A 17,477-nucleotide genomic window follows, 5' to 3' on the forward strand; every position below is an offset into this window, starting at 1 on the left:
CTAGGGCACTTGAACTGCCAGGGTTTACATACCAACGGGGCGCCCATGGCCACGGTTGCTAATGACCACGCTTCCTAGGTGCTGTGCTAGAAACAAGCTGGCTTACCTCCCTACAATCTGTTTCCAATTGCCGAAAAAAAAAACACTCACTTCCATTTAGAAATGAGTGCTAAGCCGGGCGTGGTGGCGCAAGCTTATAATCCCCGCGCTTGGGAGGCTGAGACAGGAGGGTCGCATGGGTTCAAAGCCAGCCTCAGCTACTTAGTGAGGCTCTCAGCAACTTAGTGAGACCCTGTTTCCAAATAAAATATATTTTTAAAAAAGGTCTGGGAGTATAGCCCGGAGGTAGAAAGCCTCTGGGTTCCACCCCCAGTACCACAAAAAAAAATAATAATAATAATTAGAAATGAGTGCTAGCTGACGTCTCCTGTTTGGGGAGTTTTCTGTTACCAATATTATTAATGAATATAGATGCAAAAATTCTAAACAGAGTTGGGCATGATGGCGCATGCTTGTAATCCCAGCATTTGGGAGGCTGAGATAGGAGGATTGCAGTTCAAGGATAGCCTCAGCTAAGACTTAGTGAAGCCCTTCGCAACTCAGTGAGACCCTGTTTCAAAATAAAGACTAAAAAATTGGGCTGGGGGTGTAGCTTGGAGGTAGAATGCTCCTGGATTCCATTCCCAGTACAGCAAAATAAATAAATAAATAAATAAATAAATAAATAAATAAAAAATAAAGAAAATAACTAGCCATTTGCATTCAAAACCACATCAAGAAAATTGTATACCACAATCAAGTTAGTTTCATCCCAAGAAAGCAAGCCTGGTTTAACATATTCAAATCAGTACATATTATTCACCACATAAATAGAACTAAGAACAAAAATCACATGATCATATCAGTAGATGCTGAAAAAGCATTTGACAAAATCCAACATTTATGTTAAAAAACACTGCAGAAAATTGGAATAAAAGGAACTTCTCTCAACATCATTAAGACAATATACAATAAACCCAAAGCCAACATCATATTAAATGGGGAAAAACTGCAGTAATTCCCTCTAAATCAGGAACAAAACAAGAATGCCCACTATCATCACTCCTTTTCAATATAGTCCTTGAACTCTTCTAGAGCAATAACTGAAAGATATCAAAGGAATTCAAATAGGAAAAGAATAATTAAAATTATTTTTATTTGCAGATGACATGATCCTATATCTAGAAGACCCAAAAAGCTCAAAGACTACTAGAGCTGGTTAGTCATTTCAGCAAAGTAGTGGGATTCAGAATAAACTTAAAGGAATCAGTAGCGTTTCTATTTACCAATCATGAATACATGGAGAAAGAAATAAAAAAAGAATCCATTCATAATAACCTCGAAACCAATAAAATGCCTAAAAATAAACCTAACCAAAGAGGTAAAGGACCTCTACAATGAAAGTTATAGAACACTAAATAAAGAAATTGAAGACCTTGGAAGATGGAAAAATCTTCCTTGCTCTTGTATAGGCAGAATAAATATTATCAAAATGGCTATTCTATCATAACTGATCTACATATTCAATGCAATTTCTATCAAAAGACCAATGTCATTTTTCATAGATCTAGAAGAATCAGTCCTATGCAGAAACAAAAGACCCAGAATATCCCAAACAGTTCTCAGCAACAAGAACCACACAGGAGGCATCACAATTTCTGACTTCAAATTAAACTCCAGAGCTATGGTAATCAAAACAGCATGGTATTGGCACAAAAACAGGCACACAGACCAATGGAAAAGAATATAGAGTAACAAATCCATGAACTTGGTCAATTGATCTTTGACAAAAGGGTAAAAAAAAATACATTGGAGAAAAAAGATAACCTTTTCAATAAATGGTGCTGGAAAAAACTGGCTATCCATTTGTAGAAAAATAGAACTAAATCCTTACCTTTCATCCTGCACAGAAATCAACTTGAGATGGACCAAAGACCTCAAAGTTAGACCAGAGTCTATGAAAATGTTAGAGGAGGGCATAGGTTCAACACTTCATCATATAGGCACAGGTAAAAACTTCCTCAGCAAGACCACCAAAGCTCAGGGAATTAAAACTAGAATTAATGAGTGGTATGGCATCAAACAAAAGTTTCTGCTCATCAAAGGAAATCATCAAGAGTCTAAAGAGAAAGCCTATAGAATTGGAGAATCTTTACCAGCTATTCCTCTGACAGGTATAATATCTAGAATATACAAAGAACTTAAACTTTACACTAGAAAAACAACCCAATCAAGAAATAGGCAACTGAATGGAATAAATATTTCACAAAAGAGATACAAATGGCCGGGCGTGATAGCGCACCCTTGTAATCCCCGCGCTTGGGAGGCGGAGACAGGAGGATCGCGCAGGTTCAAAGCCAGCCGCGCTGGCTTAAGAGACCCTGTTTCCAAATAAAAAAGAAGTATAAAATAGGTCTGGGAGTGTAGCCCAGAGGTAGAAGGGCTTTCAGGAACCCCAGTACAAAAAAAAAAAAAGAGAGAGAGATACAAATGGCCAGTAGATACATGGAAAAAAAAAAAAGTTCAACATCATTAGCAACCAGGGAGATGCAAATCAAATCTACACTGATATTCCATCTAACTCCAATCAGAATGGCAGTTATAAAGAAGTCAAATAACATTAAGTATTGGTGGGGCTGTAGGGAAATAGGAACTCTTCTACACTGTTTGGAATTGCAAGCTAGTTCAGCCACTATGGAGATCAGTGTGGGGATTCCTTAGAAAACTAGGAATCAATATACCATATGATCTGGCTGTACCACTACTAGGTATCTTTCAAAAGGACTGAAACCAGAGAACTACAGTAATGCATGCATATCCATGTTTATAGCAGCACAATTCACAATAGTCAAACTGTAGAACCAACCTAGATGTCCATTAACAGATGAATGGTACAAAACCTGGGAAATACATACAATGGAATTCTACTCAGCAATAAAGAACAAAATTATGTCATTTGCAGGAAAGTGGAAAGACCTGGAGAATATTATGTTAAGTGAGATTAGCAATCACAGAGTGAAGGGTCATTTTTTTAAATATATGCAAGATAGGGAGTAATTGGGACACAAGAGATAATTCAGATAATAGAGGAGAAACCTCAGTGGAGCCAGGGAGGAGATATAGGAGTAGAGGAAGACTGAGGTTCATTAGTGGAATACTACTATAGACTATGTGTATACATGTGAATATATCAACTTCACTCTGGATACTCTGTGTTGGGAGGGAAGGTAATGTGGAGGGGGACACCAAGTGCCGTGTGCATGTGTATCATTATCAATATGATTTACATTATGATGTGAGACTATAATGCACCAATAAAAGCACAAAAATGAAAAAAAATGAACACTTTAGTGTAGAAAACGGGAAGACGTACTGATGGCTTCATAATTTCTAGGTTGTGCAATGGTGATGGCTTTAACAAATATGGTCTATGAAAGCTGGGTGTAGTAGTGCACCCTTATAATTCCAGCATTCGGGAGGCTGAGACAGAAGGATCATGATTTGCAGACAGCCTCAGCTACTTAGGCCCTTTGCAACTCAGTGAGACCCTGTTTCCAAATAAAATTAAAAATAGGCTGGGGGTGTAGCTCGGAGGTAGGATGTCCCTGAGTTTCATCTACTACCACAAGAAAACAAAAAACATGGTGGCTCATGCTTGTAATCCCAGTACTTGAGAGACTGAAACATGAAGATCGCAGATCCAAAGCCAGCCTCAGCAACTTAGTGAGACCTTGTTTTAGAGTAAAGCAATAAAAAGATTTCAGATGTGGTGGCACATGCTTTTAATCCCAGTACTTGTGAGTCTGAGACAGGAAAATGACAGATTTGAGGCCAACCTTAAACTCCATCTATTTAGTAAGACCCTATTATAGAATAAGAAATAAAATAGGCCTGAATGTATAATTCAGAGGTAGAATGCCCTCAGTACCAAAAAAAATAAATAAAAAGGGCTGGTGGTAGAGCTTGAAGATAGAATGCTCCAGGATTCAATTCCTAATGCAAAGAGAGAGAGAGTATGTGTTGTGATCATGACAATGACAAGTGAGAGAGATCATGAGTTGTGATCATGACAAGTGCTAAAATGCCAGGAATATAAAGGCTGAAAAGATGTCCTTACAATTGGAGCTGGGCGTGGTGGCGCACGCTTGTAATCCCAGTGCTTGGTAGGCTGAGACTGGAGGATTGCATTTAGGCTCTCGGCAACTTAGTGAGACCCTCTTTCCAAATAAAATATAAAACAGGTCTGGGAGTATAGCCCGGAGGTAAAAGGCCTCTGGGCTCCACCCCCAGTATCACCCCCCCAAAAAAGTGGCCTGACTGGAAGTTTTCTAGAAGAAAATAGAGTTAATTTTTATTTTCTCAGTGTAATCTGTTAGTTACTACACTGATGTGATTATATAAAAATACATTAGAAGAGCATCTGCTTAGCATGTATGACGTCCTCGGTTCAAGCCCCAGTACCAAAAAAAGAAAAAAAAATGTCCTTTTGCCAGGTGTGGTGGCATATGCCCATAATCCCAGTACTCTGGAGGCTGAGACAGGAAGATCACAGGTTCAGGGACAGCCTCAGCAATATAGTGAAACTTTCAGCAACCTAGTGAGATGCTGTTTCTAAGTAAAATAGGGCAAAATAAAATATAAAATAGGCCTAGGGTGCAGCTCAGAGATAGAATACTCCTGGGTCCAATCCAGAGTAATAAAAATTTTAAAAAGAGTTCATATGTGAAATCACTATAAAGATAATGGTATTAAAATATTCTGGTATATTGGGCAGTTTTTATTACAACGATAATGTATTTGTAGGAGATGGGAGTGTATCTCACTGGTAAAGTTCACACTTATGGATTTATTGAAGTCCTGGGTTCAATTAAAAAAAAAAAAACAGCAGCAGCCCATAGAAATTGAACTAAAATACAGCCTTCTTCTCTACTCCATCTCTTAAACTTCATTTTAATAAAAAGTATTCATTTGCTGTCTTCTTTGTTACTTAGCATAGAGTTATGAAGACAATACAAGGAGAGACTGCCAGCAGTTTTATTTGTATTTTATAAACTTCTGGATAATTATGGCATATTCTTATACTTTAATAATTTTCATTATTTCATTTTATTTATATTTCTGTATACAGTATGGCATAGTGGTAGATTATTATAGCTGTGGGTACTAAATTAATGTGAATAGACTTTGAGGGGAAATAGCTCATGTCATCTTCTGTAGACTAGAATAGTATTTCCCATTTTAACTTTTGGGAGTAGAGAGTTAAAGAAATATCTAAAAAAAACGAGAGGAGGTTAAATCTCTCTGAGGTTAGTAAAAATTAACAGAGAAACTATTTCTTCTCTTTTTTTCCCCCCTCTCCTGCCATTTTCCTGCTGTATGAGTCAGGTGGTAAATGAAATTTACTGAAATCACTATTAAATTTTACTTTACAGTCTGTGCACCAGAGCATGATGGAGTCAAAAGACTTGGTACCAGAATGTAGGAAGTGGTGGTTGAGGTAAGAGTGGGAAGGTAGGCTGTAGCACATTGTAAAACTTAACATACTCAGGTAGATTCCATTTTTGGAATAATTGCAGATAATCCTTAAGGATTTTTTTTTTTTTTTTTTGGTACTAAGGATTGAACCCAGAAGCATTCTACCTCTGAGCTGAACCCCGAGCCCTACTTTACTTTTTATTTTCAAGCAGTCTTTCTGAATTGCCAAGGTTGGCTTCAAATTTGCAGTTCTCCTTGTCTCAGCCTCCCAAGTACTAGAGAAATTTTTTAAATTCCCGTTTGAGCTGGGCATGGTGGTGCACGCCTGTAATCCCAGCATTTGGGAGACTAAGACAGGAGGATCGCAGGCCCTCTGCAACTCGTGAGACTCTGTTTCAAAATAAAGAATAAAAAATAGGACTTGGGGTGTAGAATGTCCCTGGGTTCAATCCCTAGTGCTGGAAAAAAAAAATTCCAGCTTGTGGCTCTAAAAAGAATGTATTATATTCTGCAAAGATTCTTCCAGGCTTAGATTAAGGTTATTAGTAAAAGGAAGAGATTAAAGATTATTCAGAAGTTTTTATCCCCGTTTACTTACATTATTTTTCCCAAACTACTTTTCTAGTTTTAGAAGTTAAAATGTTTTGTTTTGATTGTTGTAATTTTTTTAACTTTTTATTATAACTAAGAAACTGACTTAACAATATATTTAAATTATTTAAATATTTTGCTAAAAGTTTCACGTTTGAAGTCGGGCATGGTGGCGCACCCTTGTAATCCCCGAGTTTGGGAGGCGGAGACAGGAGGATCGAGCAGGTTCAAAGCCAGCCGCGCTGGCTTAAGAGACCCTGTTTCCAAATAAAAATAATGTAAAATAGGTCTGGGAGTGTAGCCCAGAGGTAGAAGGGCTTCCAGAAACCCCAGTACCACCAAAAAAAAAAAAAAAAAGTCCTACATTTGAACAAAAGATGCTCTCACTCTACCCAACCTCCATTATTATAATAAAAGACTAAGCCAGGCATAGGGATGCAGTTTGTAATACCAATATTTGGGAAGCTAAATTTGCAACCAGCCTCAGCAAAGGCCCTCTGCTACTTAGTGAGACCTTGTTTCAAAATAAAGAGGCCAGGCTGTGGCACATGCTTGTAATCCCTGCGCTTGGGAGGCAGAGACAGGAGCATCACTCAGATTCGAAGCCAGCCGTGCTGGCTTAAGAGACCCTGTTTCCAAATAAAAAAAATATTAAAAAAAATAGGTCTGGAAGTGTAACCCGGAGGTAGAAGGGTTTCCAGGAACCCCCAGTACCACATACATACATACATACATACATACATACATACATACATACATACATGGCTAGGGTTGGAGCTCAGAGGTAGAATGCTCCTGGATTCTATCCTCAGTACCAAAAAAGAAAAGAAAAAAGGCTATTGTTTCACAGCTACAATATGGGGGGGGGTCAACATACAGTTGATGCTAATGCATTGTTGAGCATCCATTATTATTTGGATCCAGTTTATAAACGAAAATGAGAAAATAGTCCTGAGAGAGACTAAATAACTTTTATTTCAATTTACTGGCAGAGTGGAACTTAAGACTCATGTCTGTTTATTTCTTCTCTTGTAGTTATGTTACCATACCGTATTTTAAGGTTTCTCAAGCTGACAGTTTCCCAGTTCAACTGTTTTCACAGTATAATGTCTCCTTTGTTACTAATAACTTACTGGATGGTTGCATATATTACTGTTGTTGAGAATTCCTATATTCCTTATGCCTACCTGATAACATTCTAATAAGTTACCCTTTTTATTCTTTGTTGGGAGAAGGTACCCAGGGGCATTCTACCTCCAGGCTACACCCCCAGGTCTCAAGATATATATATATTTTGTTGTTGTTGTTGTTGTTGTTGTTGTTGCTGTTGTTTTGACGTCGGATCTTTTGAAAAACTATGATGATTAGGAATCTTTGGAAATTTTTGTTTCAAAATCTAGCTCCATTTATTTTTCTCTTTTCTACAAGATAGATTTCTGTTTAGTTTTTTAAATGACTTACATCAAAATGGCCAGGCTTCTATAATTTCCTTTGAGTTTTTCTTATTCCAGACTAAAAGTTTCTAGTTTGATTTAGTCATATTATATGAATTTCTATCAGGATTGCCTTCTTGTAGATGTTTCAGTGTTTAGAGTTTAAATTTTTCTGAAATTGAAGAGCATTCCAGACGGACTTGGTGGCACATGCTTATCAGACCAGCACTTGGAAGGCTGAGACAGGAGGTTGCAGGTTTGTGGCCAGGCTCAGCAACTTAGTGAGACCCTGTTTCAGAATAAAAGATTAAGCTGGGCTTGGTGGCGCACGCTTGTAATCCCAGCATTCGGGAGGCTGAGACAGGAAGATCATGGTTCACGGACAGCCTCAGCTACTTAGTGAGGCCCTCTGCACCTTTGTGAGTTTGTCTGTGAACCGTCATCCTCTGGTCTCAGCCTCCCAAATGCTGGGATTACAAGCATGCGCCACCACCCCTGGCTTGCATTCTTTAATTGTGAGGAAGCCTCTTTACACAAGAGCTCTGGGTAAGTTGAGGTTCTCTAATATGATCTTAGTGCAAACATTTATACTTTCAAACATAAATGTTTAAGCCCAGGTATAGTGATGCATGCCTGTAACCTAGGACTTGGAAGGCTCACAGGAGAATTACAGGTTCAACAGCAGCCATAGCAACCCAGCAAGACCACTCTCAGCAACTTAGTGAGACCCTGTTTATTTGAATTAAAAATAAAAGAGCTAAAGGTGTAACTCAGAGGTAGAATACCCCTGAGTTCAATCTCTAGTACCAGACAAGGGAAAAAAAATTAAGTGTTTAAATATTAAATTTGCTCTTGTTATGTGGCCAGCCTCAGCAACATAATGAAATTCCTAACAACTTAATGAAAACCTGTTTCAAAACAAGAATTTTAAAAGGACTGGGGATGTAGCTCAGAGATAGAATGCCCCTAGGTTCAATCTCCAGTAGCATAAGAAAAAGAAAGAAAAATAAGTCCAAAATCTGAAATATTTTGAGGTCTAAGCATTTCGGATACTCAATCTGTATTAGGAAAATATTTCTTCCTTGTTTTTTCTTTTTTTTTCTATTTTATCTTTTTTGTGGTGGGTATTGCATCCCAAAGACATTCTATCTCTGAGCTATATCCCCAATCTACTTTATTTTTTATTTAGAAACAAGTCTTGCTCCAGTTGTGGTGAACCCTTGTAATCCTAGTACTGGGGAGACTAAGACAAGAGGATTGCAGGTTCGTGGTCAGCCTCAGCTACCTAGTAAGGCTCTCTGCAATTTAGTAAGCCCCTGTTCCAAAATAAAGAACAAAAAATAGGGCCTGGGGAGTAGCTCAGAGGTAGAATGCTCCCGGGTTTAATCCTCAGTACCACAAAAAGAAGAAAGAGGAAGAGGAGGAGGAGGAGGATACTAGATACTGTTGTACTGGAGGAGGAAGAGGAGGAGGAGGAGGAGGAGGAACAGAGTCTTGCTAAATTATTGAGATCTTTACTGAGTTGCTGAGGCTGCCATTGAACCTTTGCTCTTCCCATCTCAGTCTCACTAGTACTGGAATTAGAGGTGTTTGCGACCACATCCAACTGATCTTGATTTAAATAGTTTCAGTAAAACAAAATTTAAAGGGGGGGGTGTAGAAATTTTGTACCATGGAGAAAATGAATCTAGGTATCAAGTCAACTTAATTTTTGTTTTTCTGGAAAATGGTGGTTTCTTTCTCTTTCTTCCCTTCCTACTGCTGGTGCTAAATTTGAATACTTTTGTGTGTGTGGGATGTTGATGATCAAACTCAGGGCTTTGTACCACTGAGATGCAACCCCCCTTTTAATTTTATTTTAAATCATACCAGTACTATATGAGTATACTCTCATTGCAATATATTTAGATCTCATAAACAAAAGTCACCCTGTAAATCCATTATTTCTCTCTCCAAAGGTAAACACAATATCTCTAGTACATATCCTCCCAGATCTATTTTCATTGCTTTTATGAATATGTGTATACAAAAATAGTGATTTATGGATATTAGATATCATTCTCTATGGTCTGTAATTTTAAAAAGAACATAAGCTGTGACTATCTTTCCCTGACAGCACAATGATTCAAAATGTTTGTTTCATAAAAGTGAAGATTTCCATAGTGTCCTGACTGACTGGATACTGTTGTAAGGATGGGAATACAAGGAGCGTAAGTGTGCTTTTGACCTCAAGAAGCTCACGCTAGGAATTAAGTATATGATAATTATGATGGACTGAGTGTTCTAATAGAAATATATACTGGGTGCTACTTTAGCACAGTAGAAAGAGAATCTTACTCTGAGAAAGAAGGTGAACATGTCATGGAGTGCTTAGAGATGATGAAAAGGATCATGGGCTAGTTTTTAAGGAGGATACTTTACAGGTCAGATGTATTCCAGAATGATTAAGCAATTTACTGGATTCATTCTTTCCTGTCTTTGAGAAATGCATGTCTTCCTTGGCTGGCAGTGAATCATTTTGCTATCAGAAGCTATGGTTCTGAAAGCAAAATCTTTTATCATGTATGAATGTCTTTTAGAACTTTGACAGCTTTAAACAGTGCCAGAAGTTACAGTAGTTAATATTTTTTGTTTCATTTGTGAATGTATTTTTTCCCCCTTTAGGGAGGTAGTTGACTCAATGGTTCAGCATTTTAAAGTAACCATATTTGGAGACCGTAGACCAGTTTATGATGGAAAAAGAAGTCTTTACACAGCCAATCCACTTCCTGTGGCCTCTACTGGGGTAAGATTGTCATCTCTCCTTTTAAATAAATTTATTAACATCTTAAAAATTATAGCTTGGCGTGGTGGTGCACACTTGTAATCCCAGTACTTGAGAACCTGAGACAGGAGAATCGCAGGCTCAAGGACAAGTAGTGAGACATCCTAGTGAATTTCTGTTTCAAAATAAAAATAAAATAGGTCTGAGGGTGTAGCTGGAGGTAGAATTCCCCTGGGTTCAATCCTCAGTACCAAGAAAATTATAATTATATAACTGTAAATATATGTCACTCTTTTTTTTTTTTCTTTTACTTTTTATGTTGAAATGACTTCAGATTTACACAAAAGTTGCAAGACTCATGATGAGAACTCTCATATGTCCACTTCCCAAATGGGCCAACATCATCATTTTTTGTTTGTTTGTTTGGTTTTTTTTTTGTGTGTGTGGTGCCAGATTGAACTCAGGGGCATTATTATCTCTACAAGGTATACCCCCTGCCCTTTTTATTTCTTATTTGGAAACACGGTCTCATTAAGTTTCCAAGAGCCTACGTTACTGAGCCTGGCTTTAATACTCTAATGTGTATTTCCTAAGGATAAAAACTATAGTATAGTTATCAAGAATTAGAGTGTAATTAGAGAGAGAGAGAGAGAGAGAATATGAATGTGTGTGTTGTACTGGGGATTGAACCTAGGGATGTTCTAACTCTGAGCTATACCTCTAGCTCTGTTTTTATTTTTTATTTGAAAATAGGTTCTTGCTAGGCTGCTGAGAGCCTTGCTAAGTTGCTGAGGTTGGCTTCGAACCTGCAATTCTCCTGTCTCTGCTTCTCAAGTACTGGGTTTACAGGCATCCACCACCAGTCCCATCTACTTCCATTAATTTTTTTTTTTTTTTTTTTTTTTTTTTTTGTGGTACTGGGGATGGAACCCATCTACCTCCAGGCTATACTCCCAGACCTATTTTATATTTTATTTGGAATAGGGTCTTTTAAGCCAGTAAGGCTGGCTTCGAACCTGCACAGTCCTCCTGTTTCCGCCTCCCAAGTGCGGGGATTACAAGTGTGTGCCACCATGCCCAGCCCGTTAAATTTTTTTTAAGTGGTACTGGGGATTGAACTCAGGACATCCTACCTCTGAGCTACACCCCCCAGCCCTATTTTATTTTTAAGTGGTACTGTGGATTGAACTCAGGGCATCCTACCTCTGAGCTACACCCCCAGCCCTATTTTATTTTTATTTTGAAATAGGGTATTACTACATTGATGAGAGCCTCACTACTTGCTGAGGCTGTCCTCAAACCTGCAATCCTCCTGTGTCAGCCTCCCAAGTATTGGGATTACAAGCATGCACCACCGTGCCCAGCTAATCTTCATTAAATTAAACATCAAATATTCTTTTGTCTAATCACCAATCCATATTCCAGTATTGTCAGTTGTTTCAATGATGTTGTTTAACATTTTTCTCCCTCTAGTACAGAATCCAGTCCAGGAACATGATATAAACACCATGTATTTGTAGTCTTTTTTTTTTTTCTTTCTTTTTTTTTTTTTTTCTGGAACCTGGGAGTATTCTACCTCTGAGCTATATTGTGGAGGGCCTTACTAAATTACTGAGCCTGGCTGTAAACCTGCTATCTATCATCCTGTCTTAGCCTCCCAAGTACTGGGATTACAAACTTGTGCCAAAATGCCTGGCTTCTGTAGTCTTTATTATGGAGCAGTTCTCCAGCCTATTTTCTTTTATAATCTTTCATCACACCCCCAGCCCTATTTTTTATTCTCTATTTTTTTTTTTTTTTTTTTTTTTTTAGTGGTACTGGGGTTCCTGGAAACCCTTCTACCTCCGGGATACACTCCCAGACCTATTTTTTTATATTTTTATTTAGAAACAGGGTCTCCTAAGCCAGCAAGCCTGGCTACGAACCTGCATGATCCTCCTGTCTCCTCCTCCCAAGTGCGGGGATTACAAGCGTGCTCCACCACGCCCGGCCTTTTATTCTCTATTGGAAACAGGGTCTCACTAAATTGCAAAAGGCCTCAGTCTCCTAAATACTGGGATTATAAGCTTGCACCACCACACCCGGCTAAATTTATTTTGTATAATGTCCATCAATCTGTTTTTATCTTTGCTTTCTCTTGATTCTGATTATGTATTTTTAGCAAAAATGTTACATAAGCATTCATTTCCTATCAGTGTATCATATCAGAAGGCACATATGTATCCCATTAATAGTGGTGATAACGTTAGTCACTGGGTTAAGTTGATACCTGCCAGATTTCTCCTATCAGGGTATCCTTTTTCTCCTAGTAGTTTATTTTATTTTATTTACCCTTTTTTTTTTTTTTTTTTTTTGAGGTACTAGGGATGGAACCCAGGGACATTTTACCTCTGAGCTGCACCCACCCCCAGCCCTATTTTTAATTAATTAATTAATTTTTTGTGGTACTGGGGGTGGAACCAAGGGGCTTCTCTACCTCCGGGCTATACTCCCAGACCTATTTTATATTTTATTTGGAAACAGGGTCTTACTAAGTTGCTGAGAGCCTCACTAAGTAGCTGGGGCTGGCTTCGAACGTGTTCAATCCTCCCGTCTCAGTCTCCCAAGCGCAGGAATTATAAGCATGTGCCACCATGCCTGGCTTATTTTTTATTTTGAAACAGCATCTCACTTGAGTTGCAAAGGACCTCACTAAGTAGCTGAGGCTATCCGCAAATTGCAATCCTCCCGTCTCAGTCTCCCAAATGTTGGAATTATAAGCATGCGCCACCATGCCCAGCTTTATTTATTTATTTGTTTGTTTGTTTGTTTATTTATTTATTTGTGGTGCTGGGGATTGAATTCAGGGGCACTCTACCTCTGAGCTATACCCCCAGCCCTATTATGTATGTATGTATGTATGCATGCATGCATGTATGTATGTATTTTTGCAGAACTGGGGTTTGAACCCAAGAACATTCTACATCTAAGCTACACTTCTAGCCCTATTTTTTCTCTTTATTTTGAAATATGGTCTTACTAAGTTGTGGAGAGCCTCACTAAGTAGCTGAGGCTGTTCTCAAATCTGAAATCCTCTTGTCTCAGCCTCCCTAGTACTGGGATTACAAGCATGCGCCACCACGCCCAGCTCTTCTCATAGTTTACATCTCATGGAGAGGTATTTTTTAAAAATTGTGAGCCAGAAGCCGGGCGTGGTGGCGCACGCTTGTAATCCCAGCATTCGGGAGGCTAAGACAAGGAGGATCGCAGTTCGCAGACAGCCTCAGCTACTTAGAGAGGCCCTCCACAACTCAGTGAGACCCTGTTTCAAAATAAAGAATAAAAAATTGAGCAGGGGGTGTAGCTCAGAGGTCAAATGCCTCTGGGTTCCATCCCCAGACCCGCCCAAAAAAAAAAAAAAAAAAAAAAATTGTGAGCCAGAGCCAGGCATGGTGGCACGTGCTTGGAATCTCAGCATTTGAGAGGCTGAGACAGGAGGATCTGGTTCGCAGCCAGCCTCAGCTACTGAGTGAGATCCTGTTTCAAAATAAAGAATAAGAAATAGGGCTGGGGATGTAGCTCAGAAGTAGAATGCCCCTGGATTCCATCCCCAGTACCAAAAAAAAAAAAAAAAAAAAAAATTGTGAGCCAGGCATGGTGGCACATGCCTAGTACTTGGGAGGCTGAGACAGAGGATTGCAGGTTTGAGGACATCCTTAGCAAGTAGTGAGACTCTGATCAACCTAGCAAGACCCTGTTTAAAAATAAGAAATAAAGTTGATCTGGGGGTATAGCTCAGAGGTCTAACCTCTGGGTTCTCAGTACCAAAAAAAAAAAAGGTATGTGTGTCTGTCTGTATGTATGTATTTTTGCAGAACTGGGGTTTGAACCCAATAGCATTCTATATCTAAGCTACACTTCTAGCCCTATTTTTACTCTTTATTTTGAAATATAGTCTTACTAAGTTGTGGAGGGCCTCACTAAAAAAAACACTTTTTTTTTTTGGGTGGTGGTACTCGGGGTGGAACCCAGACCTATATATACACATATATATTATTTTCTACCTCCAGGCTATACTCTCAGACCTATTTTCTATTTTATTTGGAAACAGGTTCTCACTAAGTTGCTGAGAGCCTCACTAAGTAGCTGAGGCTGGCTTCGAATGTGTGCGATCCTCCTGTCTCAGCCTCCCCAGCGCGGGGATTACAAGCATGTGCCACCACGCCAGTCTCAAAAGAAGGTTTTAATATATAGAACTTTTTATTTTTTAAGACAAGGGTCTCACTTTATGGCCCCGACTGGTCCTGAACTTTTGAGCTCTGGTGATCTTCCTACCTCAGCCCCCTGAGTCACTGTGTCTACTGCCTAACCATGTATACTTTAATATGATCCTAAACGTCAAAACTACACTAAAAGCCAGGTGTGGTGGTGCACACCTATAATCCCAGTACTTGGGAGGCTGAAACAGGAAGATATCAAGTCAGCAGGTAGTGAGAATTTCATCAACCTAGCAAGAACCTGTTTCAAAATAAAAGTAAAATAGGCCTTAGGGTATAGCTCAGAGGTAGAATGCCCCTGGGTTCAATTCCCAGTACCACCAAAAAATGTACATACGTGTGTGTGTGTGTGTGTGTGTGTGTGTGTGTGTGTGTGTATGATATATATATATTTCTTTTTTATTTTTTGCAGGTCTGGGGGTGAAACCCAGGGGCATTCGATCTCATGCTACACCTTCTGCCCTGTTTTTTATTCTTTATTTTGAAACATGGTCTCACTAAGTTACAGAAGGCCTCACTATGTAGCTGAGGCTGTCCGTGAACCACGATCCTCCAGTCTTAGCCTCCCGAATGCTGGGATTACAAGTGTACGCCACCACGCCCAGCTTTACATATATGTTTTTTACACTTATTTATATTTATTGATTAGAGTGTGTGTGTGTGTGTGTATGTATATATATGTGTGTGTATGTGTGTGTATATACACACACACACACACACACACACACACACACACAGAATTGTTCTTCCCTTATTTCTTACAGTGCATTCCCTTTCATACTTTGAAAGTCACCAATTTTTTTTGTTTCTGGTTCATGCCTACTGTGTTTTTTTTTTTTATAAAAGCAAGCAGATTTATGAGTTTTTTCCATTTCCACTTATTTCTTACACAAAATATATCATGTATTTGTAATCTTTTGTACTTTGTTCACTTGAAAATATAGCTTCGAGGTTATTCCATAGCAGTTGCAATAGGGCTTCATTCTTTTATAGCTGCCTCAATGTAGGGTATGTAGGTATTGTAGTATTTGCAATGACAAAAAATACTGGGATGAATAACTGTTATGTAAATTTTAGTCTATCGATTTGACATTGAGATTGATTTGTTTATTTTTGTCTGTTTTCTATTAGGTTTCCTATAAGTTAAACTTAAAATAATTATATTTATCTTATCAAAATATTTACCATTTGACTCATCTCACAAACAGGTAGATTTAGACGTTACATTACCTGGGGAAGGTGGAAAAGATCGACCTTTCAAGGTGTCAATCAAATTTGTCTCTCGGGTGAGTTGGCACCTACTGCATGAAGTACTGACAGGACGGACTTTGCCTGAGCCACTGGAATTAGACAAGCCAATCAGCACGAACCCTGTCCATGCTGTCGATGTGGTGCTACGACATCTGCCCTCCATGAAGTGGGTGCTTTTGGCTTTTCTTCTTCTTTATATTTTAAATGGGAAGGTTTTCTCCTAAGAGTGAGTTATGCAGACCTTCCTTGGATGACCTTCATATGTTGTATATTTTTATTATTTCAGTAGAGTAAGAAAAATATTCATTCAAGTTTATTGACAGAAATTACAGAAAATTCTCTTTTTGTAAATGAATCTACATAATTAGCTTAGCTCTTCTAATGAGTTTTTTGTAGAAAAATGTCTAACTTTCTCTTGGGAGCTATAAATCTTGAATGCCTGGTAGACTTTCAGGTATTTTTCATTTAGTTAAATCACCTTTTAAAACAAAAGTAATTTCACTGTTTACAGTAGAATCATATTGTATTGAAATTGCTACTCTTACTCTGGGCCTGGTGGCACAGGCTTGTAATCCCAGGATTCAGGAGGCTGAGACCGGAGGATCACTGTTCACAGACAGCCTCAGCTACTTAAAGAGGCCCTTTGCAACTCAGTGAGACCTGGTTACAAAATAAAGAATAAAAATAGGGCTGGGGGTGCAGCTCAGAGGTAGAATGCCCCTGGGTTCCATCCCCCAGTACTGCCAGAAAGAAAGGAAGGAAGGAAGGAAGGAAAGAAGGAAGGAAGGAAGGAAAGGAGGGAGGGAAAGAAAGAGAAATTGCTACTCTTTTAATTAAACTAGTATTTCACGTGTGTGTTTGTCTGTGTGTGTGTGTATATATGTATATTGGTCATATATGCCTTTTTAAGGAAAAATAATATATCTTGAAACACATTAATAGGAAAAGCTTTTTGATTAATTACCCTTTAGCGTTTTTAAGGTTGAAACTGTTACATTTTTAACTTATTTTTAGGCAAGTATTTTAAATAAAATTTATTTTTAAGTAAACTAATGATTTGGTGAACAGAGAATTTTAGTGAAGGATATTGATGGAAGTTTAGTTTTATTTGTTAATCGTCATAATGATACATTGATCATTATAATATATTTATTGTGTGTGCTTTAATCTCCTCTGTTCTATAGACTTAAATATTGTATGGAAAGGAAAGGATTGAACATACAATTTTAATTTTTGTAGATATACGCCTGTGGGGCGTTCCTTTTTCTCAGCTCCAGAAGGATATGACCACCCTCTGGGAGGGGGCAGGGAAGTATGGTTTGGATTCCATCAGTCTGTTCGGCCTGCCATGTGGAAAATGATGCTTAATATCGATGGTAAGGGAATTCTGAATTAGGTAGTTGATTTCTAAATGACATGTATGTGTGTAAATTTTATGCATACAGTTAATATACTAGTGTCTTGAAGTATTATTTGGACATGTGTTATGAAGAAAGTATTTATGTAGAACTTGCCATGAATATATTAAAGAAAATTTGTTGGTCATGGGGACCCCAAGTGTTATGTCTGCTGCTGGTGCCTAATGCATTTCTAATTGCATTCTTATATTTGTTATATGTAGGCATTATTCAGATTGTTGGGCGTTTTCTACCTTTGCTTAATCTATTT

General features: G+C 38.4%; 1 protein-coding gene across 1 annotated transcript in view; it reads left to right on the forward strand.

The window, feature by feature from the left end:
* Window positions 1-17,477, forward strand: part of LOC308260047 (protein argonaute-3) — a gene marked incomplete at both ends in the record, with an annotated part of 115,815 nt that overhangs the window by 38,195 nt on the left and 60,143 nt on the right. Inside the window, 3 exons of the mRNA XM_080691381.1 lie at window positions 10,203-10,323; window positions 15,767-15,975; window positions 17,049-17,185. Of these exons, the coding sequence (XP_080547507.1) occupies window positions 10,203-10,323; window positions 15,767-15,975; window positions 17,049-17,185 (467 nt within the window). The remainder of the gene's footprint in view (window positions 1-10,202; window positions 10,324-15,766; window positions 15,976-17,048; window positions 17,186-17,477) is intronic.

The sequence above is a fragment of the Muscardinus avellanarius genome (genome assembly GCF_963383645.1).
Source record: "Muscardinus avellanarius genome assembly, chromosome: 3".
NCBI lineage: Eukaryota > Metazoa > Chordata > Mammalia > Rodentia > Gliridae > Muscardinus > Muscardinus avellanarius.